This window comes from Mixophyes fleayi, chromosome 7, assembly GCF_038048845.1.
Source record: "Mixophyes fleayi isolate aMixFle1 chromosome 7, aMixFle1.hap1, whole genome shotgun sequence".
In the NCBI taxonomy this organism is placed as follows: Eukaryota; Metazoa; Chordata; class Amphibia; order Anura; family Limnodynastidae; genus Mixophyes; species Mixophyes fleayi.
In genome coordinates this window covers 142,908,908-142,935,007 of record NC_134408.1, presented here as the reverse complement: position 1 = coordinate 142,935,007, position 26,100 = coordinate 142,908,908, and the positions used below count along the sequence as shown (strand labels likewise).

The 26,100-nt window shown below is 41.5% G+C and overlaps 2 protein-coding genes across 2 annotated transcripts in view; one reads left to right on the top strand and one right to left on the bottom strand.

The window, feature by feature from the left end:
• R3HDM1 (R3H domain containing 1) overlaps nucleotides 1-26,100 on the top strand; it is a 255,260-nt gene that overhangs the window by 203,448 nt on the left and 25,712 nt on the right.
• RAB3GAP1 (RAB3 GTPase activating protein catalytic subunit 1) overlaps nucleotides 1-26,100 on the bottom strand; it is a 60,508-nt gene that overhangs the window by 22,200 nt on the left and 12,208 nt on the right. Inside the window, 9 exon segments of the mRNA XM_075180565.1 lie at nucleotides 13,588-13,956; nucleotides 14,062-14,116; nucleotides 16,703-16,724; nucleotides 16,727-16,874; nucleotides 20,267-20,362; nucleotides 21,490-21,659; nucleotides 23,900-23,992; nucleotides 24,147-24,220; nucleotides 25,287-25,355. Coding sequence (XP_075036666.1) covers nucleotides 13,588-13,956; nucleotides 14,062-14,116; nucleotides 16,703-16,724; nucleotides 16,727-16,874; nucleotides 20,267-20,362; nucleotides 21,490-21,659; nucleotides 23,900-23,992; nucleotides 24,147-24,220; nucleotides 25,287-25,355 — 1,096 coding nt within the window.

Sequence of the window (26,100 nt, the reverse complement as noted above, 5' to 3'; positions counted from 1 at the left end):
ATGATAGCTAGAATTTGGGTGGTTGCTATAGGCAACATCTCCACTTTTCAAACCCGCAGGTTGATACATTTACCCCCAAATATTGATTTGATTTAGACTTCTCTTCTGTTCATTAACTTTTTTTTAATTGCTAAATAGAAACTATTAACACTTCTATTTTTGAAAGCATTCTCACTTTGTAACATACACACTTACAACACACATCGGCCAACAAAATACATTGTCACATAAAGATATAAATAAACAATACTTTGACAAAGATGCTCGAACCCATAGCAATCAATAAGACGTCAGATTTCGTCAGGCTGGCAGGGGCGCACGGAGGATTGTGTGGGGGGGGGGGTTTCTAGAGACTCAGAAACCCCCCCTGCGTGCGCCACTGGCTGGCTGGCTATCTGATTGGTCGCTGTGGGTTGCGCACATCATTGCTGTTTGCGCCATACTATTGAATATCACAAAAAAAAAGTATAATCAAAAGTCTCAGGATAAAATTAAATCCCAATTATAAGAAACAAAAACAGAAGTAAAAGATAAAAAAAACCCAGGTGTCTCGTTGTAGCCCAGAGGTAGAAAACAGGACGGGTTTGTTGGGGAAGGCGATTGTAACCCCTGAGGTGCTGTAGTGGTGCATTGGAGAGCTCTCTGGCTGTGAGATTGTTGTGTGGAACAGAGAAGGGGGTCAGGTTTCTGACTAGAGCTATTGATTGGCCCTAAGAAGGAGAACAGACGCGGGTCAACTATTACTGCAGATTAATAGGATGAAAGACAAACACAATGTGCGCGGATTTCAAGGGACCGCTCCAGCAGGAATCATTAGTGCCTGGAAACACGCTGACATTTACAGTATATGAGGAGCTGGAGGGACAGGACGGAGGGGGGAGCTCGCTAAGCATTAGCAGTGTGTCCTCTCTGGGACATAGAGAGAAAAAACAGTATCGACTCCTGCCACTACCTGAAGCTTATTACTCTCCCCCACAGTAAAGACCTGACAGGCTGTGAAAATAAATTTCTCTGTGACTTCAGCTAGGACCTGGAGACATTTTCCACGACTTGAGGTCTTACAAAACGGATGTGTATGGGTAGATATAGATGATTAAAAAGCATCAGATGGGCACAAAGCACTTTACATAAGAATTACATAGGATACGGATATCATATCAATATAATTTTATATGATAGTCCTAAGAACTCCTGACATAGCAAGATAGAGGTCTCTGACCCAAAGAGCTTGCAATCTGTGACAGACACGAGAAATATAGAAGTTTAAAAACACTGATTGGGGGAGCTTAATGTGCCACCACAGTGCCAAAGCTGGGGTCTTTCTTCCTAGCACTATAGATGCATTTTTATGTCCATATACGATTTGTTGTCTGCAAAACTACAGACTATAGTAGGATAACACTATATTTAAAACAATCAATATGGAGTTAGCTTAAAAAAAGGACACTTCCTGACAATCATATTGAAGGGCTTCTTCATCCAGACTTAAATGTGCTCTCTGTACAGCTATAACAATGGATTCCATGATTTTCTCCTGGTTTAAAAAACACAATCCAACGATCTTAGTAGAGGTTGGAACTGTCCTCCTTGTGAATGGTCCTTAGCGGGGTCATACCATCCCTCTCTAAAACTACAAGTCCCATCATGCTTTGGTGTCAATCACTGTGCTGCGACCTGGCGCATGTGTAGAACTTTCTTCCCCTAGAAACCACAGCTTCATTTCTCTGTCATAGACATATTACAGGGATTATAGGAGTGACCATACGGTGAAGACCAGACTACCACACCTCACCAGAGGAGTCACTCTGGCACAGGCTTGGGAGTGACATTTTAAAAAGGAATTTTCAGTGGACAAAAACTTTATGGCTTTAACAACAACAATATATTGTTTTGTGACCAATATACGACGTCAGTTCTTAAAGCCAAAGGGGGAGATCTACAAAGAACATACAAATGTTCCCTGATGAGACACGACCAGTAAATCTCACATATAGAGATAAAATCACTAGGATTTCTGACATCTAACATGGAGTCCCATAAATGTGTATGCGAAGGTCATTGTCACCCCTGTCGACCAATTATAAGACAACATGCAAACATTTACTGTGTCGCCTTAGGCTTGGTCCACGCTGGTTTTAATTGTAAGAGTTTAATGAATGATCTTAAAGCCTATTATTATTAAATGGCTGCCATGTTAGTAGGGAGGAGCTTCTGTAACTAAACAAGCAGACAGTGACTGACAGCTGGGCAGACTTGCTTTGGAGAAATGCTCAATGTGGATTGGTTGATTCATACTTAGGGGCAGGGCCAGGGATGTCACAACAACTCAGTCTCAGCTCTTTGATCTGTATCAGACCCTATCAGGGCACTATGTAGGAGGAGCTTCTGCTGTCTGCAAATGTCAATATTGAGGTTTAGTTGTCCTTTAAATACTCTGTATACTCTGCTGCAGGAAAGCCTTTCAGACGCTGTAATTAACGTGCTTCTTACGCTTTGTTAAAGAGATGACTAAGTGCAAGGATTCACCTATTCTTTTAACTTGCGTAGCTTTTCCAGTATCACATTTACGAGCCCTTACAGTTGAAAAATAATGAAATGCGTAAGGTCCGCTGCTTGTACAAAAGTGGACAACCCCTTTAAATGCTTCACAGCGTACAGCAATAGTGTTTCAACAAAGTGAATGAATGAAGGGTTTGTCCACAAAGGAATGGTTTTTCGAGGCACTTTGTAGCTTGCACTCTAGTTGTACATTATTGAAAATCAATAAATGTTATTAGCACTTAAGAAATTAAAATCTATTGAAGTGGATAGGGAGAGCTCCTGCTGCTTTCTGTTCCAAACTCACTTGTTACAGCTACAATCTACAGCTCACAAATAGATAGGTTAGAAACAGCTTCAGTACACATGGTGCTTGCAGAAGGCAGCAGATAATTTAACGATAGTAAACTGCAAATAATCTCATTAACAATTGGGATATATAAATAGAAAACAAAAATTTCCTTTTAATTAATGGTTATTGTTAATGTCTGATTTGTAAATAAAGTTTTAAGATATTAAGTGAGTGTCATACGCATGCATTAATGAGCTGATATTCGGTGGAGTGTTTTTTTGTTTTTTTTATTAAGGAATAAAAATAAATAATGTGTATTATGTTTGTATCAACCTAAAAACAGTAAAACACTAAAACAAACATTAAAAGTCATGAAACATCTAGAACCGAGGTAAGTACACTTTAATCCTACGACATTCCCTGTCATTCTGGGACTTGTAGTTCCACAAGAGCCGGGGAGACGTAGGTTGCCTCTTATCTAAACTAGAGATGCTCAGTCTCGGTTCCTTGAGAACTGAACACACCCGAACTTAGGGGATCCGAGTACCGGCTCGGCTCGGCACATTAGCGCGCATTCGGAATTGATAAAGAGGCAAAACGTCATTGTGACGTCGTCGGATCTCGCGAGTTTTGAATTCCTTTTTAAGATCCAACATAAAGGTGGGTGGGAGGGGGGGCGGACCCCCATTTTTCTTTTCTGCCACTGCTGTGTGACAATGTGTCCTAGATGTGCTAGGAACTGCCGTGTGTTTGTGTCATTGCTCTGTCGCTTACCATCCAGCCAGGTCGCTGCAGTATTTGTCCGAAAGTGTATGAAAATAATATTGTGATCTGTGAGGTGGTCAAAATTGACTGCAAATGACTTGAAATGAGTGTTATTGAGGTTAATAATAATGTAGGAACAAAAAAAGAGCAAAATTATGTGATTTGAGCATATTTTAGGATTTTTTCTAAAAAAAACAAAACAAAAGCACATGAGGGTGTTTTGCCAAAACCAAAACACAAAGCTAATCCACATCCAAAACCAAAACCAATTCACGGGGTCAGTGAGCATCTCTAATATAAACATTAAAGGCACACAATGTAGTAATTTGTATATTCCTACCCACAATTCTGTGCTGCTGTGTTTTCCAATATTTGGAGGGGGGGGGGGGGGGGGTTGGGGTTCATGGGAATCTCTTTATTTTTTAACTCCCCTGGACATGTTAATAAAATATTACTGTAGATTAATTTCTCATAGTATCCAAACTCTAGGCTGCGTTGACCTATACACACAACAGTTTTCTAGTATCAAAGTTTACACCTAGATCTCGTCTACGTCACCATGACCGCTTGTTCTGGTAGTACTGTATACACACACGTTATGTGGCCTACACCACAAACATAATAGGCATTCATTTCTAAGCCACGTGATGCTTGTTTATAAGGATCGGCTGTAGGATTCTGTCATCTTCTGCAAGGCTAACAGACTGCATAATGAACATCGTGAACCGCGGTTCAGCAGCAGAAGATGCGCTGTACCTTTAATTACAGGACTGTAAATAAATTTAAAGGGGGCAATTGATCGTTGTGCTCACATGGTGGCCACACAAAACATCAAGCAGGGTGACAGAGCGAGGGATTGTCACCTACCATCTAGATCACAGTGATTATTCACTCCTGCGAATCTCGCACAAGAAAAAACGGTATGACGAGTTGTAATTGCTGTAGTCCGAGTGGGGAATTAGCCACGGAAGGGACACCGAGGGGGGTTCCTCTTCCTAAAAACACAGCAGGATGTTAACACCGGCTCCATCTATTGTTACAACGGCTGAGCCGGCTGTAAACCTCTACAGCAGATTAATATTCATGGCTGGGGTTGTAAGAATACATTAATGCTCCAGAAACACATTTTTATTCTAAGGAAAGCAAAAATCTGTGATGCAAGAACAGAGAGGCAGCTTGTAATAAACATATTTTTGTTTTAAAAGCGCTGTCAGACTCACGCAAAGCACCAGGCGGCTGTTAAAAGCCCGTTTCACTTCTAGGGTGGAAGATGTTTAAAATGTTTCCAAAAATTAGTTTATACAAAAAGAAAAAAAAAATTGATTCAGGAAACATTTAATTGAAAGAGTTTTTCATGTAGGGTGGACAACAGTGCGAATAAAGTAATGCAATTTAAAACAATTAAGAGGAGGAAATTCACGCAAACACGGGGAGAAGATACAAACTCCACACAGATAAGGTCGTGGTCGGGAATCAAACTCATGACCCAAGCGCTGTGAGGCAGAAGTGCTAACCACTGAGCCACCGTGCTGCCCAGAATATGAGGACAATATATCCCAGTGTATGAGAGCGGGAGGTCTCTTAGATCCAGGCATTTATACTATACACATGGAGCTGACGGGTATTCCAAGAACTGGTACATTGGTATACAGACTTGGTTGGCCAATGAGGGTTTGTTTTTGTTTTTACCAAAGTGGCCAATTATTGCATCGTGGGCGGTCTCATCCTAACACATCAATTCCAAGCTCAGAATATGACTTGTTAGGGGGATAAGTGGGTCAGCCAATGACCTTCCTTGGTGTACGCGAGATGTCATTGGATGGCCCAGCAGTGACGAGCCGTCCAGGAGGCCAGTTGCACAAGGTCATCCAGACGCCCAACACAACTTGCAAGTTCATCCCCACTACATGTCCGTATAAAGACTTTAGTGCAGTCATGAGAAACAAGCGGCCGTCTGAGCCTTCTTATGTGGCCACAAACTCCTCCTTGTTTTATTGTTAGATTTGGTTGTTATAGCTTATAATACCTGCTGATATGTTATTACAGATAGATGTCAGTATCTTTCATTAAATGTATTGTTTTACCTTATTACTGAGATTAAGTCAGGTTAGAGGGCGGCACCATGCAGCCCCCCGAAGTGTATTAGGTTGCCCGTGAATGATATAACCACACAGATAAAGCATTAAATGTCTGTACTAATGTAACTGGCCAGTGACCCATCCCTCATAAATACATAATGAGTTCCACTCCAGCCTCTTGTTCTACACACAATCACTACACAGAATTCCAACAGAAACCCTCTTTGTCAAATGAATCACCCCTGCCCCTGTTCACCTTGATCACATTGTCTGTGTTAAATGCTCTACAAATGTAAACCAGAAGTAGGGAAGATTTAAAAAAAAAAAAAAAAGGCACAGTAATATAATGTTTAACAACTTCAAACATTTTCATTTTTGGACACTTTTGACTAGGGTAAAATCACCTATTCATAGGCAAACCAAGGGAAAGGGGGGGGGGGGGGGTTTCTAGTGCCTGGAAACCCCCTCCAAGCCTGGGGCACTGTATAATTGAGGTGGCTGGACCCTGCCCCCGCTTCACACGGCTCTGCTCGAAAAGAGGGAGCTGCGTGCACCTAACAGTAGTGCACGCAGCATTGCCCAAGTATATTATGGGGATAGGAAGAAATTGGAGAGCAGCCAAGCACTGTCTAAAATTATAGCCACGACCCCATGCATGCTGGTCACGCCCACTGGCGGCGTGGTGTGGAAACCCCCCCTCTGCAAATCTCCTGCTATTTTATAAATTGTTTCAAACAAGGGACACCACAACCCAGGAGACAAAGTGGGAAGGGACACAACCATCTGTAACCAGAAATGACAATGTTGACAGCGACACAGAATATTTCAGCTCAGAAGGGTCTGAGCCAACACGAAGCCAATCCTAGCATCTAAACGTAGGGATCGCGAGACTCTGGTTAAACGGATGCTGGGGGATTGTGGTGTCAAACGCACCTATGTACATGTTCAGATATCCAACTTATTTTCAGGTCGTCTCACTCAAGGCTGAAGCTTAAGCACTCAGATATCAAATAGTCCCTTTATATCAGGGGTATTTAACTTTGTAGGCGCTATTTCTCGTCATGAGAGCATTCCCGTTATTGTAGTATTTTGTATCGCCCACATAAACGGATACGATCATGGCAGCTACAAGTTAGCAAAAAATAAAAGTGATATAAATTAGTATATGTTGGCCATTTATCACTTAAAAGGTATAGAGAGGTTTTGCTTATATAAAGTTTTAATGTGTTGTAATTATCCTTATTTATTTCTACTACATTTTTATGGCAATTATTTCTAATTGAGACAAAATAAAGAGCACAGACGACAAACAGTACAGGCAGTGTGAACGTTCCCCAGGATCTAACCTGTTGTGAACATATCCGAGGACCAGGTCGCATTAAGAGAACTCAAGCAGGAGCTGACAGAATCAGACAAGAACTGTCTGCAGACTATCAGGGCAGAGCTGCATGCAGGAAAGGAACCAGAAGTTGATATTTTAATATGGAGAATGTGCTGCGGTGGCCACAGATAAACAATCAGACTCAGCATGGCCTCAGCGATGGCGTGGGGAAAGTTTTCGCTTCTGAGCCAGTTGTAAATAGGGACTGATTACCTCTTGCTGTGGTGTGCTGCCGAAAAGCACAGGAACACGGATGATTATGAAGGAGCAGAGACTGTGTGAAGCCATTAGGTTTCGAGGGGGTGCTTATAATACATGTTTACTGTGTTTATCAAACTTCTGAGTCTGCTAAACAGGCCTCGCACCCACGCAAAAAGAGCACCAGGAAACAAACATATTTCATTCTGACCACAGAATTAAACGAGAGACAGAGTTGTGTGACCTGACTGGCAGAGGTGATCGGAGGACTTTGCGTGATCCTATAGGTGAAACAATACAGCGAAGCTCAGACAACCGAACCTCTACCAGGAAATAACAGAAATGTTGCTGCAGATACACATTATATATAGACAATGATAACGTCCTCCAGGATATTACTTCTGGACAAGGAACCATGACTATTGGGGGGTGGGAGCATTGGAAACAGTGGTAGGGGTGCCGGGGGGGCTCAGTTCTACTAGTCGCAGGCAGGAGGTTTATTCATAGAGGGCCTCACATATACTGTGACGCTTGAGTCTGTATGTAGAGTCGCATCTTGCGTATAGGACTCCTTACGCTTATAGGGGAGATTCACTTTAGCGCGATGTGTCTCTGGAATGTCCACGGAGAGACATGAAACCAATGTTAACGGGAATATCCGCTCGTTTTTTCTCGCACCCCACAGTGGAGTGTGTAAAAACGAACGGAGATTCCTACCATAGTGGCTGGCAATGTGCGCAGCCGGGCAACGCGAGAGGCAGAATGGGAGAGGCAGGATGCGTACAAACGTACACCAACTACAATAAGGGCATGTTCAAGTAAATGCGACATAGACGCAGGCACCTATTAGGAAACGTGACTGTTCTAGGTTCTCCAACCCTGGTGTAAGATACAAACGTATAATGATCAGCTCCAAGGCGCTCTTCTATAGGAGAAATATATACAATAAAGGGATAATTTTCTCTTAAATCCCTGTTTTCTAATGCATTTCAGCGCAGACACTAAAAGCTGCAATTTTTTTATTTTATTTGTTAGTGAATCTTTACATAAACAGTTTCCAGACAGTGTAATAATAAATAGAAAATGATCGCCCTGTAATTCCGCCACTTAAAGCAGACTCCACTGTCAAATTAGAAGGGACCGATCAAGTAAATTATTTTGGACAATGGCTGGAGCCAATTACACGCACAAGACATAAAATGTTTGAGATTATCGAACGTCTTTGTACAAACACAAGTCAACAAATTTGACAAGAAGCGCTTGAAGATGCTCATTTGTTTCCCCTGCTGTTAATTTCAGCGGCATTAAATGGAAGCAGATACGGAACTTAACGCTTTCATTAATGTTAAAGAAAATGAGGACGAAGGGATTTGCTGTACATTTTAAAAGCTGATGAAATTTACAAGGACGTTGTCGCCATAGAAAGAACATTTGAATTTTAGGCATAGAATATTTTTGTTTTCTTTGCTTAAAGCACAACTGACACCCACATCAACCAATCAGATTCCAGCTAACAATTTGTGGAATGTACTAGATAAATGATAGCTAAAATCTGATTGGTTGCTATAGGCAACATCTCCATTTTTCCTTTTTCGAAGGTTTGATAAACTTTAACCAGGAATATTGGTTCGGTTCGCAAAAATAGCTGCATCCGGTGTGTCCGCAGACCCTTCCTATCTCTTCCATGGAATAATCATCTTGTTGTAGCTGTTCTGTAATGAAGGCAGGATCATCCAGAATTGAGGATTCCATTTACCAATGTGGTAGAACCAATGCTGTGAACAGGAGCAATTAGCTTAACATTATTCTTTGTACCTTGCTTCAAGGACACTCAAAAGCAACCTCCCGCTGCTGTGGCTTTAAATAGTTATTGGAAGAAGAAAAAAAAAATCACAGAATTTCACAGTTCAAAGAAAATATCTACCTCTCTCTCTCCCCACATAGAGATCTGGGTGTCTGACGGTTTCTCAGTGAATGGCAATTCCCAAAAACAACACATGAGCAGACGACCCGTCGAAACAACACATTTTAGTAAAGTAACAAACGTGAATTTACAAATAAAAAGAATTAGGATCAAATGGACCGACAGCAGCCTCGATGTAGGAAAGGTGGTTGTCGACAAAACTAATGTCAGAATAGATTAAGGTCCCTCCACTGATTATCAGCTCCAATTACAGCTTTGCAATGCGCAGGTGTTTCATTGCACTCCTCTGAGTGTGGCTGGGATTGGATATGTTGCTCCCTGTATATAAGAACATGGATGGGAAACGCAGGGGGCGTTCTGTCAAATACCATCTAAACATAGAAGTTACTATGAAAGCTTGCATACCAACTGCTCGGTAAGCGCTGACAGTAGGGGCTAGGGTTGGGCAATCTAGTAATATCGCAGTAATAAAACATTACGATACGGCAATATAACTATCCTTTAATACTGTGGCATTACTGAATGACGCAGAGCTGCAAATATTTCCTTATTAGCTGCCGCCATGCTTTAGAAAGGAGTCTCAGTACCTAGTGGCAGGAAGGCAAGACACAGAACTGTCTGGGGAGAGATTGAGGATGGGGGGACTGTAAGGGAGAGGAGAGGGAGGAAACCGGGAGCTAAAGGTGCCAAGTTGGAGCCTCATCCGGCATCAGTTAGTACATTATATTCAATATCATTTCTCACACAATTTTAATAAACGCAAGCAGTGTAAACCTTGTTGTTGCTTCAAGAACAAACTAAACAAAGTCCTAAGTGGACAAGGTGAATGAATTCTGATGGTCACGTGTCATTTTACAAGCGAGCAGTATTCATACACGTTGCTCATTCACAAACAGTATCTATTCATTATAGCTATAACATTACATAAACAAATATCACCAGCACCTAATCAATATACACAAGCACTAACAAAATTATTATTATTATTTTTCTAAGTAAACTGAAGGTTATTGCCGGTGCTTAAAGGGGTTGCCAATTTTTGGACAAACCCAGTAGACCCCTGAATATATCCGTGATGTCCACTAGCACATCAGATTCGCAATGCCGCGTTTGAACTGACCGCGTGCCATAACTGAGCGAGTGCCGTAGAGCGCTTGATCTGCGCGCGCGCCAAACAACTGTTGTCATCGGTGCTGTAATATTCAATGTGACTTATAATAGCAGAAAATGTGCAACTTGTATTGTACCCCAATAATTAAGGATTGTGAATGGTCATAAGGAATATGCCTTATTATTAGTTTTTTCTATTTTAGACACTTAATGAAACATCACAAACTCTAATTGAAGGTAGACAACCCTTAGCCTCCAGCGATATAGATGATAAGCTGATGTACAGTGACAAACACCTTACAATCTGTCACAGCATTGTAGATTTGTGAACGTGGGAAGAGGCTTTTCATACCTGTCGCTCTGGTTAGAGGCGTTAACCATATAAAAATAAATCTTGGAATGGTTGAAAAGTTGAAAGTAAAGTGCAACGTTCTGAATGAGAAGATTCGCAAAGTTCTATTCTGATCTATATAGAAATTATCAGTTCCGGAACCTGTATTCTGTGCAAATCATTACAGAACACGGAGTATATAGAGAAGATTTCTCAGTGACCGTTTATTGAATCATTTCTGAGTGAGCGTCAAGAAACTTTCTCATTGTCTGGTAACTGTTAGATGACTGTATTTAACACACAATACAAATTGTCACAATAGATTCTGTAAAGTCACATCGGTAGGGGAAAAAAAAATCCAAGTACATCACTTCTGTCTCTCCAGAGATATAATGGAATGTCTGTAACTGAATAGAGGATTTATATTGTGATCAAATGATGTCTGTGTGTAGCTGTTCATGTTCCAGAAGTACATTAATCACAAAGCCGCTTAATTAATACTCCGAAACAAGGTCTTTTGTCACTTAGAAGAATCCTGGATTTTTTTATATTACTAATTTCACCTGCAGGTAATAAAATGAGCTACATGTGTAAGAAGATTGGAAGCTGTCATAGAAATCCATCTGGAAAATGTGTATTTAATTTTCTGTTAACTAATGAAATCAAGGTTTAAAATGTAGCGAGTAACACCTTCCGATAGGTAAATGTAAATTAGGCTTCAGTTATCTGTGGCTATCTAGCTTTTATGGAAGCCCTTGACTGGCAAGGAATGCTGGGACTTGTAGTTCCACAGCAGTTGAAGTTGCAGTTTTTTTCTTGCTTTATTTTTTTTATAGCCTGGGCTCGGTACATATAGACCCTGGGGGTCTACCAAGGTTTTCCCCCTGGCCATCGAATCCTCAGAGGGTTCATGGGCTCAGGGCCCATAAAGGTCTCCGCACAGCAATAAGCCATGAGAGAAATACAAAAATAAAAAGCTCTGATCCAAACGAGCAAAACGTGATCTTTATCTCTTCAAAACATAGGACCAACCTAGCAGAGTCTGTCCTGCAACCGCATCAAAGAGACACGTTGCAGCCTCCTCCCAGGAGATTGTGCTCTGCATCCAAATTTTAACATTTTATCTGTATCTCTTGCTTTAGAGTAAACATACGTTCTAAATAAAAGATCACTAGAATCTGCTATGGGCAACATCTCCACCATTCGATTTCCCTTTTGATAAATCTACCCCCTTGTGTTCTATTTTCTTGGCCAACCCATTGCTGTTCTTAAAGAATAGTTCCACCCAAATCTGAAAATACACTTTAGGCTGAATTGGGTTTTTTTGTTGTTTTTTTTTTTTTTTAGCAAATAGATCTCATCTACTTTAACACAAGATATCATGAAAAAGTAAGGGAAATACTAACATTAATAGAAAGCCCTTTAAATGATGTTTTTCTTAATCACACGGCTCCCTATGTCAGAGTGATTGTGGGGTACATGACCCAATGCGACTGGAATTAAAATGTCAATAAACATATCTTATGTACAGAAGTATTAAAGGATTGAAGTTTTATCCAATGTTTCCAACAATGTGAACCTTACTGAAAGGTTAGAAAGGAACAGATCTAACAACATAATGTAACGTCTGACATGTCCTGACTGTATATGATTGTATCTGTGTTAAGTTGGCCATCCATATCAGCAGTGATATAGGGCAACTCTCTCAATATACAGTGTGCACTGCCCCACACCTAGTTAGAATCACAATATGACTGACAGCGACCGGATTATTGCAAAGATAACCGCTAATGACCTGTGACCCCCAAGATAACACAGACCAGACTACAAAACTCCGGTACCATGCTGACTTTAGACGTTTCATTAAACCTAAACAAAGCAAATCAACAACAAAAAGACAGTTGTTGTCAGAGCTTGTCCCTAACACTGCCTATCTGTGTGTATCTAGCAAAATGAAAACATGAGGTATTGGGTTATATTTTGATCAAAACATTTAAGCCTGCATCCCAGCGTCAAGGGTGCCTCATTCATGCATTTATAATGTCATGCAGTTGGTACCATATATTATATGGGATTAACCGAAACCGGGTTTATTGCTACTCTGGTTTCAAAGCAAATCCAATATTAAAATAAATCATGTAGCATACAGGAACATGTAATAATTCCCATGCTATATGATGATGAAATTACACCTAGTAGCAAATTGCTTTTCTCTTAAATATAATATCAGGCGTAAAATGGCTCTTTCAAAAGTGTTACAACAGAAACTCCTATTAGGCAAAAAAAGCCATTTTGCAGCCATAAAAAGTGTCAAATATTTTGTAGTTCTTTAATTTATCTGATTACGTGTTAAACAACCAGAATATTTAATTTCTTTTAGATTATACTCAATACTGGTATATGGTATTCAGAAGATGATTTATTAAGCATTAAACCGGTGGATATCGTTTTTACGATTACCACTATTCCGACACGGAGAAGCCCCACAAAGAAAATCCGAAATGATGAAAAACCGATTGAAAAATAAACAGACTTACCTTCAACCCGACGCTGGAGGTCTCCGATGGGAGCACCGTGCTGACAGAAAGTGATTCCGATTGGAGAAGTGTTCGGCACTGCAGACTGATGTCATCGCAACATCTGTCAATAGAAATTTAAAGCGGCAATGTGGGGAACCCTAAGGTTAAGCGTTTCAACACTTAACCTGACATTGGCGCTTTAAATTTCTATTGACAGACGTCTCGATGACGTCAGTCTGCAGTGCCGAACACTTCTCCAATCGGAATCACTTGCTGTCAGCTTGGTGCTCCCATCGGAGATCTCAGCTACTTGTGACCTTGTACATGTTTATGTCCAAGGTCACAAGGAAGTGACACCAAACACTAGAGTTTAATATGGAATGTGCAGGTAAACTGCATCTGAACATACTGCGTACAGCGCTATATATTGATTAATAAATAATAGTTTTACCTGTGTGACTGGAATGTACAAAGGTTCTCCAGTGTTTAACAAGGTCAGATTTCCAGACTGGTGTAAGCGGCCGTCGGGTCTTAACGCAGAGGGCTCCTTGGCGTCCTCTTTGGCTGACAATTTCCGTGCAGCTTCCTGTCCGTTGTCTTTCATTTCCTCCGTATCACTGTGACACTCGAAGAATTCCTCCTCACTGTCGCTCCAGGAGTCCCAAGATTTCCCCACGTCGTACTTGCTTTTCTCCGACTCTGCGGCATTCCACGTCTCGTTGCCCGCGCTGCTCAGGGTGGAATCAGAGGTGCAGGCGGGAATACCCCCCTTCTTGCTGCCATCTCTCGCCTTCTTCCTCTCAATGCAGCAGTTCAACATCTGAAGGGCAGGAAGACCGATATACATTTATTATCAAAATTTATTGTGACGTTGGTAGTCGCCTCCAAGACAGAGCACAACCACACGACAAATGTAAACATATACCTGGAGCTTCTGGTGAAGTAAGCAGCACTTCAGGTCTGGCGGTCCATTACTTAACCTAGGAAACACGAAATATGGTATAAAAACCACACAGATATATTTTATGGATTTGTGAAATAATTATGGTTATGTTTTACATTTATTTCAATACCAAAACCAAACTGTGATTATTTTGTAGAAAAATGTGGCACAAAAAAGAAGTTTGATTGGTCAACTGTCAAAATAAACTTTAATAATTTTATTTCGCCCCCCTCCCCCCCAAACTCCAAAAATGAGAAAGCCGTGTACTTTAATTACACCCTTGGGCTGCGTCGGGTTTGAGTCCGAATTCCTGCTGGAGAAACGCAAATTCTCACTAACAGTCACCCCCATCGTCAGCTGTTCAGCCACGTGAGCTAACGCTCGCATGATTGAGACCAAAGGAGAGCCGCGAGAGGCAAAGCTTCAGTGCTATATTTTAATGGAGTCCTGTAGTGATACAGTAGTCACCATACGGTGTCTGGCTAATATTGTACCTTATCGGCAAAGGTGTAACTGCCATAACATCCAGGTGAGGGAGAGAGAGAGGGAGTGAGAGGGAGAGAGAGAGAGGGAGAGAGAGAGAGGGGAGAGAGGGAGAGAGAGAGGGGGAGAGGAAGAAGGGGAGAGGGAGAGAGAGAGAGAGAGGGAGGGAGAGAGAGAGAGAGAGAGAGAGGGAGGGAGGGAGAGAGAGAGGGAGGGAGAGAGGGAGGGAGAGAGGGAGGGAGAGAGAGAGAGGGAGAGAGAGAAGGAGAGAGAGGGAGGGAGAGAGGGAGGGGGAGAGGGAGAGAGAGAAGGAGAAAGGGGGAGGGAGAGAGAGAGAGAGAGAGGGATGGAGAGAGAGAGAGAGAGGGATGGAGAGAGAGAGAGAGAGGGGGATGGAGAGAGAGAGAGAGGGATGGAGAGAGAGAGAGAGGGATGGAGAGAGAGAGAGAGGGATGGAGAGAGAGAGAGAGAGAGAGAGAGAGAGGGATGGAACAAGAGGGGGAGAGAGGGGAGAGAGGAGAGAGAGGGGGAGAGGGGGAGAGAGGAGAGAGAGGGGGAGAGAGGAGAGAGAGGGGGAGAGAGAGGGGGGGGAGAGGGGGGAGAGAGAGGGGGGGGAGAGGGGGGAGAGAGGGGGGGGGAGAGGAGAGGGAGAGTGGGGGAGAGGAGAGGGAGAGTGGGGGAGAGGGAGAGGGGGAGAGAGGGAGAGGGGGAGAGAGGGAGAGGGAGAGGGAGAGGGGGAAAGGGAGAGGGGGAGGGGGAAAGGGAGAGGGGGAGGGGGAGAGAGAGAGGGGGAGAGAGAGAGGGGGAGAGAGAGAGGGGGAGAGAGAGAGGGGGAGAGAGAGAGGGGGAGAGAGAGAGGGGGAGAGAGGGAGGGGGAGAGAGAGAGGGGGAGAGAGGGAGGGGGGGAGAGAGAGGGGGAGAGAGGGAGGGAGAGAGAGAGGAAGAGGGGGAGGGGGGGAGAGGGAGAGGGGGAGAGAGGGGGAGAGGGAGAGGGGGAGAGAGGGGGAGAGGGAGAGGGGGAGAGAGAGAGAAAAGGAGAGGAGAGGAGAGAGAAAGGGAGAGGAGAGAGAGAGAAAGGGAGAGGAGAGAGGGAGAGCTAGTTGCATCAATACAGCATGAGGTACATCATGCCTCGTGCCTCAGTGATGTTGCTAGTTTCTAGTGAAATAATAGACTGAATATTGGGTCAACCCACATAAAGTAATATTTGCCCCAACACTATGTGGGGGACGGGTACAATTTAAGAATCTATGTCCTTTTCAAATACGCCATAAAAACAATACTCTGTCAAATCTGTCACATGCCCTATGAAAAAATAAAAGAATTACATTTAAAAAATAACAAACAAAAAAAAACAGTTTATCGGCTGGATCATCAGAACACACAAGCGTGTGATGAGGTTAGGCCAAGTAATATTATGAAAAAATCAACACTGTTCGCTGTGATTTATATTGTTTTTTTCTGCTGAAAAACAATAATTAAATGTTATTGAAATGTTCTTTTGACAAAGCTATTGTTTGGTGACCACAACCAAGAAATCTACAATTACCGTTATAATTTGCCCATCGGATGCGGAGTTGGAATCAAAGGCTAATATTTAAATTCTACCCCAGCCATGGACAGAATATATGGCAGCTCCCGTAGAGTAGAAGAGATGTGCTAAAGGACTAGTCCAATCAAAACCGATATATGTTGAATATATAAGAATCCTTATGGACCTTTCTGCTTAAGTGGCATCAACAGTGTGTTTCTGCATTTTAAGCAGACCATTTCAGGCAGAAGTCCTATTTTAAATACCTGGAAATATTCCACTAAACTGTTGTACCCAGGATAATGATTTTAATTAGGCAACATCATTTTCAGTGAAGTCACCCTTTAACTATCAGAGGGAAAGGAGTCACGGCATTAGCTCTTATTCTGCCCTCTAGTGGTGGAAAGTGTTCGCACTCCATATGTCTGCAGTGACATGAGGCTTGGAAGAGAACTAAGATTCTTGCTTCTGAAAAACATGAGCCCATATGTCGCACTGCCTATTTATAGACAAATAAAGAGAAAATAAACCACACATAATTGGGGATTCAGGAATACCTCTTAATGTGAAGCAGAAAAAAGCCATTATGTTATTGCTGACAATACCTACCCTGGAATGAGATAATTGTTCTCCACCGGTAGCGCATCTCCAGCACGAACTCCTGCCACAAATGTGCCAGCCCTCGCACCCCTCCGTGGTAGAAGTTGACCATACAGAGGCACAGCGCCAGTTTGTAGGTCAGGCTGTCTGACGGTGCGGACTTTAGCTGGCTGTACAGGTTCTGCACAGAGGGAAACAATTACAACCCGGCATACATAATTCAAGCACTTTACAATAATTTGAGCATTGTTGCATTACAAATGAGTTCGTCTAATAGCCAGGGACAGATGGCTTGGAATATGCAGAATTTCTGAACCAGGCTCCAGCAAAAATAAAAAAAAATCGCTCTCGCTTAAAGCAACAGTATCCTCCTCCATCACTTTACCTTGTGGATAATCGTCAGTAATGCCATGAAAATCATCTACTCTGGGCGATTATAAGCTTTTATAAGAAACAAAAATAAGATCGGCTAAAAACATTGTCAACAAGATAGTGGAGTACAAGATAAAAGCTGTAATTACGTATATTCTATACAATTATATATATGCTCCTATTGCAGGAATGTAGATTGTAGGTGTTCACTGACAAGTATGTTCTAGGCACAGAAATGCTCTTCGGAAGGTTGGACATTGCTCATTTTGTAGGGTGTTCCCCAACTGGCTCTAGACATCATTTCCCCCCCCCCCCCCCAAAACAACCTGATTATTAGATGTCCTCGGAGGAGCCAATGATGTGGGGTTTTTGCACCACAAAAGCGCACTCTATACGGGAAAGCGCATATAAAGGTCCAATTCCACCAATGTAAATTAAATACACAAAGAAGCACTAATGGAAAGATCTCAGGCCTTCAGCCTCAACTACAGAGGCTGTAATTAGAAACCACCAGATAGGGGGCGCTCTTCACTATACTGAAGGCCCAATCACATCCATGAGAGACTTGGAAATCGATATCTCAGACCAATATAAAGGTATCCAGATGTGTTAATGGAAAAGGAGACTATATTTAAGACCTTAATGCTTACGTACCTTACATTGTCCTAACTACCTAAGTCGTACCGGACCTCCTCATCACTATGTTTATTGGGAGGGATATTGGAGAAGGGGACAATCGCAGTGATTTGGAGGCCAGTAAATTTGCCTATCGCAGTAGTGAGAATGATTGACATTATATTTAATGAGAAAATATTAAGCATAGCTGAGGACGACCTGCAGCGGATTCACTCACTCGTGCTGCTCGGAGATTTCTAGTGCAACATATTAAACCAAACAAGAAGGTACTGGAAAAAAATGACTGGGCAGGATTGCCTGGGGCAGGAGGGGGTGCTGGGATTAATGGGATGGGGGGGGGAAGCCAAATAGGTTTTATCGTTTTGCTGATGATGACGTTAGTGACTGTTACGTGGGCACATTATGGTCGGTCCTATTGTTACTTTTTGGGTATTAATGTTATTAGCACCTCAACTGTCTTCTGTACATTAGTACAAATGTGACACATGATGTCTACTCTCATTATATATTTAATAATGTCATTAATGGATGGGCTGGTCCTGCAATGATATTATACAGTACTGGGAATTGACGATTTCACATTTTACACCATGTCCATTTCCTCGGGGGTATCACAATCCTGCAGAGCAGAAAGCAGGAGAGCACCCAAAAACCAAACACAGATTTAATACATACATTTCTTGTGCATTATAGCTGTTCTATTGGTCAAAGACAAAGACATACTGGTAGGTTAATTGGCTTATAATGATATTAACGTACGTGTGTGTGCTAGGGAATATAGATGGCAAGCTCCACTTGGGGCTGAGGCGAATGATGAAATCTTCTCTGGAAAGCACCGATTAATATGCAGGCGCTGTATCAATAACGGCTTATTAATCGATAATAAGAGGTTTGAAGTTACATCAAAATTAAACCTGGTGGCCCTCTACTGGTGGGTAGTGGTACTGTATCATACATTGGCTGCAAGAACCCACACTTCACTTTGCTGCATTTTATATAAACCAGGAAGGGAGAGTTCAACAAAATGTGGAAATTATGTTATCGATTCTCAGAAAGGCAATTTTTTTAAAAGTAGTGGTCAAAAATATACATTAGTAACACATAGTGTGATATTATTGACAATAGTATATAGGGTGGGTTCATTTTATCCCAAGTCCTGCACTAGACATAATTATGATCTCTAATTAGACATAGTCATAAGTTGTCAAACGTTGATAAAGCAGAATTGGTAAAAATTGGATGTATATTGTGGTAATCTCATAGGGACAATATACTAATGGTTGGATCCACAAAGACTACTGTTAAAGTCTCACTAACCCTAAATATAAACAACGTTTTCTGCATACGTTAGCTGGCTGCAGTGTCTTTCAATAGGTCTACAGACAAAACCTATGCCATGCATAGGAAGAATATCTTCCTTCCCGAACAAAGATTTATCTCAATGACTCAGCTTTGATAAACCGCTGAAATGCTTATGTTTATATTTGTGTATTTTATGCCATTTGTGGTTTAATAAAGACAACTTGTATTTTAGAATTAGGGGAACACGAGCTAATACATAACCCAATGTCTCCAGAAATGATCGGACATCTCTCTCTAACGTCTTCCCTAGAAGTGTGTATCTAGGAGGAGGAAAGAGAACATGAGACCATTTAAAAGAGAGATTAGCATTTTAGAGGAGGGGGCTTTGTAGCCAATGATCCTAAAGTCTGAAATAAGTAATAATCATTGTTAGATGGAGATTTTGGGCAGTGTAAGATTTGGGAGTTTCATTTCAATAATTAATGCTGCTGGAGGGAAATTTATGAAAGCATCGAAGAGAATTGTTTCACAAGTGCTGATCGTGTTACGTATTCAGTAAAAGCTTCTTTGCCCCATTGAAATACAGACTGAAAGCAAAATGATTGTACAAAGACACAATGACAATTGCTTATAGATATACACTCACAGGGGCTATACTAAATATTTACCCCCGCAATATCTCATCACTGACCAAAACAAAATACTCTTTAATGTCAAATTTAAACAACACACAATCTAAACAATTGACGTCATAAATATTCACCCATTTTGGTAAAATACAATGAAATACAGCTTGTTGCCATTAATAGTCTTCAGGGGGTCACATAATGAAATGATTGAAATCCAACCTGTGTACAAGTGCAATGTATGAACTGGTTTCAAAAGAAAGCAATCTGTCTGCAAGAGGTCCCGCAGTTGACTGGTGTATTACAAGTCAAGAGCTTCATCGTGAAGATCAAATGACATTTAAAGCAAATCTGAGAAAAGCACCAATTGGAAAGGATAGAAGATTTCTGCAACTAGGACTAGGACACATTGGAGTGATTTAAAACCTAAAGAAAAAATATGTTCTGGAGGGGTCTGGTTCTATTATCTTTATAGTTTATTGATAATCATCTTTCTTTTTACAAAAAAGCAATGACTGAATCCAGCTGATCACCATGAGTGGTAAATGCAGAAGCAATGGGTGATAATGGTTGGCATAGGATCAGGGGCTACAATATATTACCCCACCAGCTATACCATCACTATAACATGACTCACATAATCCTCAGCGTCTGCCTGGGCTGCGATATCTCCGCTAGATCCGCTGGTTCTGGTCTCTGCTCCATCCAGGGACTTTGCATCTGGGAACAGGAACTGCAGACCAATACATAACAAGCAATAGGAAGACATGAATGTATATATTACATCTGTCTAATGTTACATATATTATATATTGTGAGTCCAATTATAGCTTGTTGGTGCTATGTTTATGTGTGAGAACAATTCCCTTCACTACAATACCCAATTGTAAAATATTGTCTCTAAAAGAAAAATAAATCATCTAAAACCAATTCCTATAAGATACACTGATTGATGAGTATGGCACCAAGAAGTCAATGTATATACTTGTCTCTCCCATCAAGCTGCATCATCACCTAGGACAAGATTTTATCATGGCACCCATCCCCCTCACTGAAGCCCCTTTACCTGACTATACCTGTGGAACCGCCACATTCTCCGAGACCTCCAGACCTTGGTGGACCAGATCTGCCTTCAACAACCCATCTACTCTCCCCACTTTTCAATCCCTCCAACCCCAATTATCCAGATTTTTAAGGTCTAAAATATGTGGCTGGTTCCAAAGTTCTTTTGAAGTACTCGCAGTGGGGGTTGGGGGTTCTACTCCCCATTGTAAGGCGCTGCTGACCTTTTCGACAACTCATACACAAACCAGGAGGTGGGAACCCTCTCAATCTAGAGGACCATAGATTGCAAGCTCTGCAACACAAATGACCTATTATGATACATACTGCCATGACCTTGTGGTCAGTTGACCTGTAGCTGCCCAAGAAAATACTGGCAAGACGGGCAACTGCCCCCGATGACACTCTTGCAATGATACAATGGTATCAAAACTAAGCACGTGCTTCATGATTTTATATTTTAAATGCTCCTTTATTTTCCGTAATTAGCTCTTGTAGTTATAACCGATGTGCAGGGGTAAAAATAACCCTATTACGCACTTGTCAGGTTTCAGGAGCAGGGAGAAGCGTTTCTAACGCCATGACACGCACGATATATTCAGGAGGCTGAACCGTTAACAAGGTAAACAACAGATATGATTAATTCACACTCAAGCAACACTGCAGCACCTCCTAATTAACACATGTATTAGCTGCTAAGATGAATTCGTTAAATTAAGGTCATGTGGAGAATATGTCAGAAACAAATAAATAAATAAATCAAACAAACAAATGGAAAAAGTTCAGCGCGGGACCTACAAACAGGATGGCGTTCAGGACGTCGCTGTGTAACGGGGACTCGTCGGTCCCTCTGTGCTTGCGGATCTTTTTCCTGGCGCTGCTGACCATGCCGGTGACGGACAACTTGTGTATGGGAACCGGGGCTGGTTCGGTCAGCTTGGATAGAGCCTGGCTGATATCGGCTGCGTCTAGAAGTCAGGGAATACAAAAGGACAATGAATGCTGAGCCTGACTGCATAGAAGTATTAATTTAGAGAGATTTGCAAGATGCTGCTTAGCAACCGGATCCTTCTGCCTCACTGCAAATCCTCACATCTTCCTAATAAAATAAAAAAAAACAGAGATTCTTTTATTATCATATTACAGAACTGCACTCTGGGTAGGTATATGCAAATGAGCTAATTAACTGTGCTTGTATACCGTGCCCTTTGACACGGAATCTTTGCATTATTCTGCGAGGGGATAGGTCACCCCCAGAAAACATCTTTTGTTCTCTCTGAGTTTTTTAAGTGAACCTGTCACTCCGCATAACAACCAAAGTGGTTTCTTTAAAACATCAAACAAGAATTTGCCTACTTGACTTTAGCAATTACCCTTTCATTACTCTTCACAAATCCGCAAGAGCAGAGACCATTTTTCTTTTTTCGAACTTCTATAATGCCTGATGAATCTGTCTCATTTGCATATGATCTAACGGCTATTAAACATGAAATACTAACAGGAAGAGGAAGGAAATAAATACAGAAATTAACAGATAGCAAAGTAGATTAAATGGGTCGGGATTTTTAACACCTGGAATGATAAAATACTAAAGGTGACTTTGAACCAACATACCCCTCACCCTTTTAGCTAAGATGAAGTGTAATATTGTCCCTCTATCATTATAAACCCAGGCAGAGACTGAGGCCAAATATCCCAACATTTATTTATTTTATCTATTTTATGTCTCTTTTATTGTTTTTATGTTTTATTTACTCTTGGATTTGATGGGAGGGGTTTATAATTAAAGGCCCCACCCCAAGGAGCTAGGGGACACAGTGTGGTCCTAAGGCTCCCACATCCCTGGCCCTCTTGGAGACTCCCCTTTTGAGGGGGGTAACGAAGATTTAGACCAGTCTCGTAAGCCGCTGTAGGCATGAGACGGATATGCTGGACAAGCTGCTGAACTATAGAAGCCCACAGCGCGTCTTTCCCTTGGGGCAGGGGCCGCTACATGGCTGAGATGAAACGCCCCACATTAAGCGCCATTGAACTCCGCTGATCTAACTAGACAGGAAAGAGGCGATACTGGGCTCTGCAAGGAGAGGTCGTCATCTCCAGACTCAGATTAACAAGAGCCAGCTAAGTATTTGTAATAATATTACGTTAGAATATAACCGTTTGTTTTTTTTACATGTACACACTATGGGTCATTTCATTAAGGAGAGTTAAGCAAAAAAATTTTAGTAAGTTTTCTTACCCAAGTTTTCTAGACAAAACCATGTTGAAATGCAAGGGGTGCAAATTAGTTTATTATTTTGCACATAAGGAAAATACTGTCTGTTTTTTTCATGTAGCACACAGTTGCTTGATAGCTTATTTGTACACTGAAACTTTGAAAGTTGATCTAGGACATGCCCTATCCCAAATATAAATTTGCCATCACATTTTAAATTTACCTCCCTTCCAATGCAACATGGTTTTTTGCCTTACTTACTTACTTTTGCTTAAGTTTCCTTAATGAATCAGGCTCTCATCACCTATCACCTAGAAGATTCTGTCCAGTTTACCTAGAACCCTAGAGAACTCTACAGACACAGAAGATTCCGTCCAGTTTACCTAGAACCCTAGAGAACTCTGCAGACACAGAAGGTTCTGTTCAGTTTACCTAGAACCCTAGAGAACTCTGCAGACACAGAAGGTTCTGTTCAGTTTACCTAGAACCCTAGAGAACTCTGCAGACACAGAAGATTCCGTCCAGTTTACCTAGAACTCTAGAAAACTCTGCAGACATCACCTATCACCAATTAGATTCCGTCCAGTTTACCTAGAACACTAGAGAACTCTGCAAACACAGAAGATTCCGTCCAGTTTACCTAGAACCCTAGAGAACTCTGCAGACACAGAAGATTCCGTCCAGTTTACCTAGAACCCTAGAGAACTCTGCAGACACAGAAGATTCCGTCCAGTTTACCTAGAACCCTAGAGAACTCTGCAGACACAGAAGATTCCGTCCAGATTACCTAGATCTCTAGAAAACTCAGCAGACATCACCTATCACCTAGAGGATTCCGTCCAGTTTACCTAGAACCTCTGAGAGCTTTGAAGACACAGAGGATTCGGTCAAGGTCTCCGAGAATCCTAGAGAATTCTGCAGACATCACCTATTACCTAGAAGATTCTGGACAGATTACCAGAAATATGATCAGTATAAAACACCAATGATTACCTTTTCCATTCTCCTCAAATGCTGATTTCCCCAGGAGCTCATCGGTAGACTCTTTACGGCGGCAAAGTCTAAAAAACTCAGTAACAAAATCACCTAGAGGATATAAAAAAAACACAGGTATTTATGTCTCATTGTAAAACAAACAGCTTTAATAGTAAGTCATTATTGGCATGATAATAGATGTCTACTTCTTGAGGACAAGCAGATTTTAGAGAGGTGTAATGAAAATTAGTCTCTAACTACTTACCCAACATACACTGAGGATTGTCTGCTTTTCTGACTCTGACAGACCACTGGGGGGCTTGCAGAGGATCCAGATCACTTTAAATAAAAGCAAACACAAAACTATTTCAACAGAAAAGGGAAATAGTATCTGTTAAAACTGCACAATGATGAGAATAAAAGTCATTAAGGAAACACCAAATAAAATACTGATTTGAAGATATCTCCTTACTGTGTAAAACTAAAGTATTGTTGAGAAGTTTCCATGGGCACCTCTACGCAGTGGAAAGAGAAATCCTGATGTGGCATTGCGACCATTGTGGAGGAACACCATGGAGAAATGAATCGGCCCCACAGTGCATCTGTGATATCACTAGTTCTAAATCAATTACCAGGACGCATTCTCACGAATACTGGATCAACTGGTTCCTAGTGAATGGATAGGCTGTATTCTCAGTGATGTCACTGGGTCCTGGGGAATGGATAGGCTGCATTCTCAGTGATATCACTGAGTCCTAGTGAATGGATAGGCTACATTCTCAGTTATGTCACTGGATCCTAGTGAATGGATAGGCTGTATTCTCAGTGATGTCACTGGGTCTAAGTGAATGGATAGGCTGTATTCTCAGTGATGTCACTGGGTCCTAGTGAATGGAGAGGCTGCATTCTCAGTGATGTCACTGGTTCCTAGTAAATGGAGAGGCTGCACTCTCAGTGATGTCACTGGATCCTAGTGAATGGATAGGCTGCATTCTCAGTGATGTCACTGTGTCCTAATGACTGGATAGGCTACATTCTCAGTGATGTAACTGGTTCCTTGTGACTGGATAGGCTGCATTCTCAGTGATGTAACTGGTTCCTAGTGACTGGATAGGCTGCATTCTCAGTGATGTAACTGGTTCCTAGTATGAATAGGCTGCAGTTTGAGAAATATTGGTTAAGCTCCCAAAGTAGCCGTCTCCGCTTCATGCCCCAGTGATGACACTAGTTCCTAACAAATTAATAGGCTGCTCCCCAATAAATAAAAAACGATAAATAAGGTTTCTTATGCTAAATAATTTCTACCCATAAGTAGATTTTATTGAATGTTTACAAATATATAAATATAAAACACACCTTATAAGCAGCATATACATTTTTTTTAAATAAATGTAGATTTACTTACGAATACACATCATTGTCCACAATAATGCCTTCTGTCAGGTAGGGCCAGGTTGTTGCCAAGTGAAGTTCACTAAAAGACAAGATAATGCGTTAGTCTATGCAAACAAGAAACGGCCAAGCTTTAGACTCTCCTACCCCAAATATGTCTGACAATGGGAGTGGGGAAAACATTGAATATTGTCTTCACAGTTATTTATAAATGCAAAAGTGCATTTGTCATATAAAATGTAATTAAATGCAAACACTTCCACATCTGTTGCTCTCCAATATGAAAATCAAATGGGGATCTTCTTTCCTGCAGTAGCCCAAATGGAAATGTCAATTAAGTAATGCAAATAGAAAGCAAGGATTTGCTATAATATAGCTGCTACGTCAATGATTTAAGCATTGGGGGCCAATGTAGGTAGTGCTGCTGATATCATTATTATCATTATCACTGAGCATTGTAGCAGATCCTCCAGTACACATAGGAGATACCCCTCCAACTGGGGGCACCTGCATGTAAATAATGCTGTAATCACATGAACAGGCCCTCACTCTACAAGGTCTAGGCTGCCTAAATCTAGATGGGCATCTTTTGTGAGCATGCATGGCACGGAGATCTTACGCAAACAAAACTGACATACATCCAACTCTAGATGAGCCCCAATATATACAAATAAAATCAGAAAGGGTATTTGGTTTCTACTGACAGAGATGAGAATGTTTTTGATAAACATTAAAGGAGGTGAGGAGACACTTGGTAATATTTACAGACACAAAAAGGGTAATTGGCAAATGTTTACAGGAACAAGTGGTGACTTGGTAACCATTAA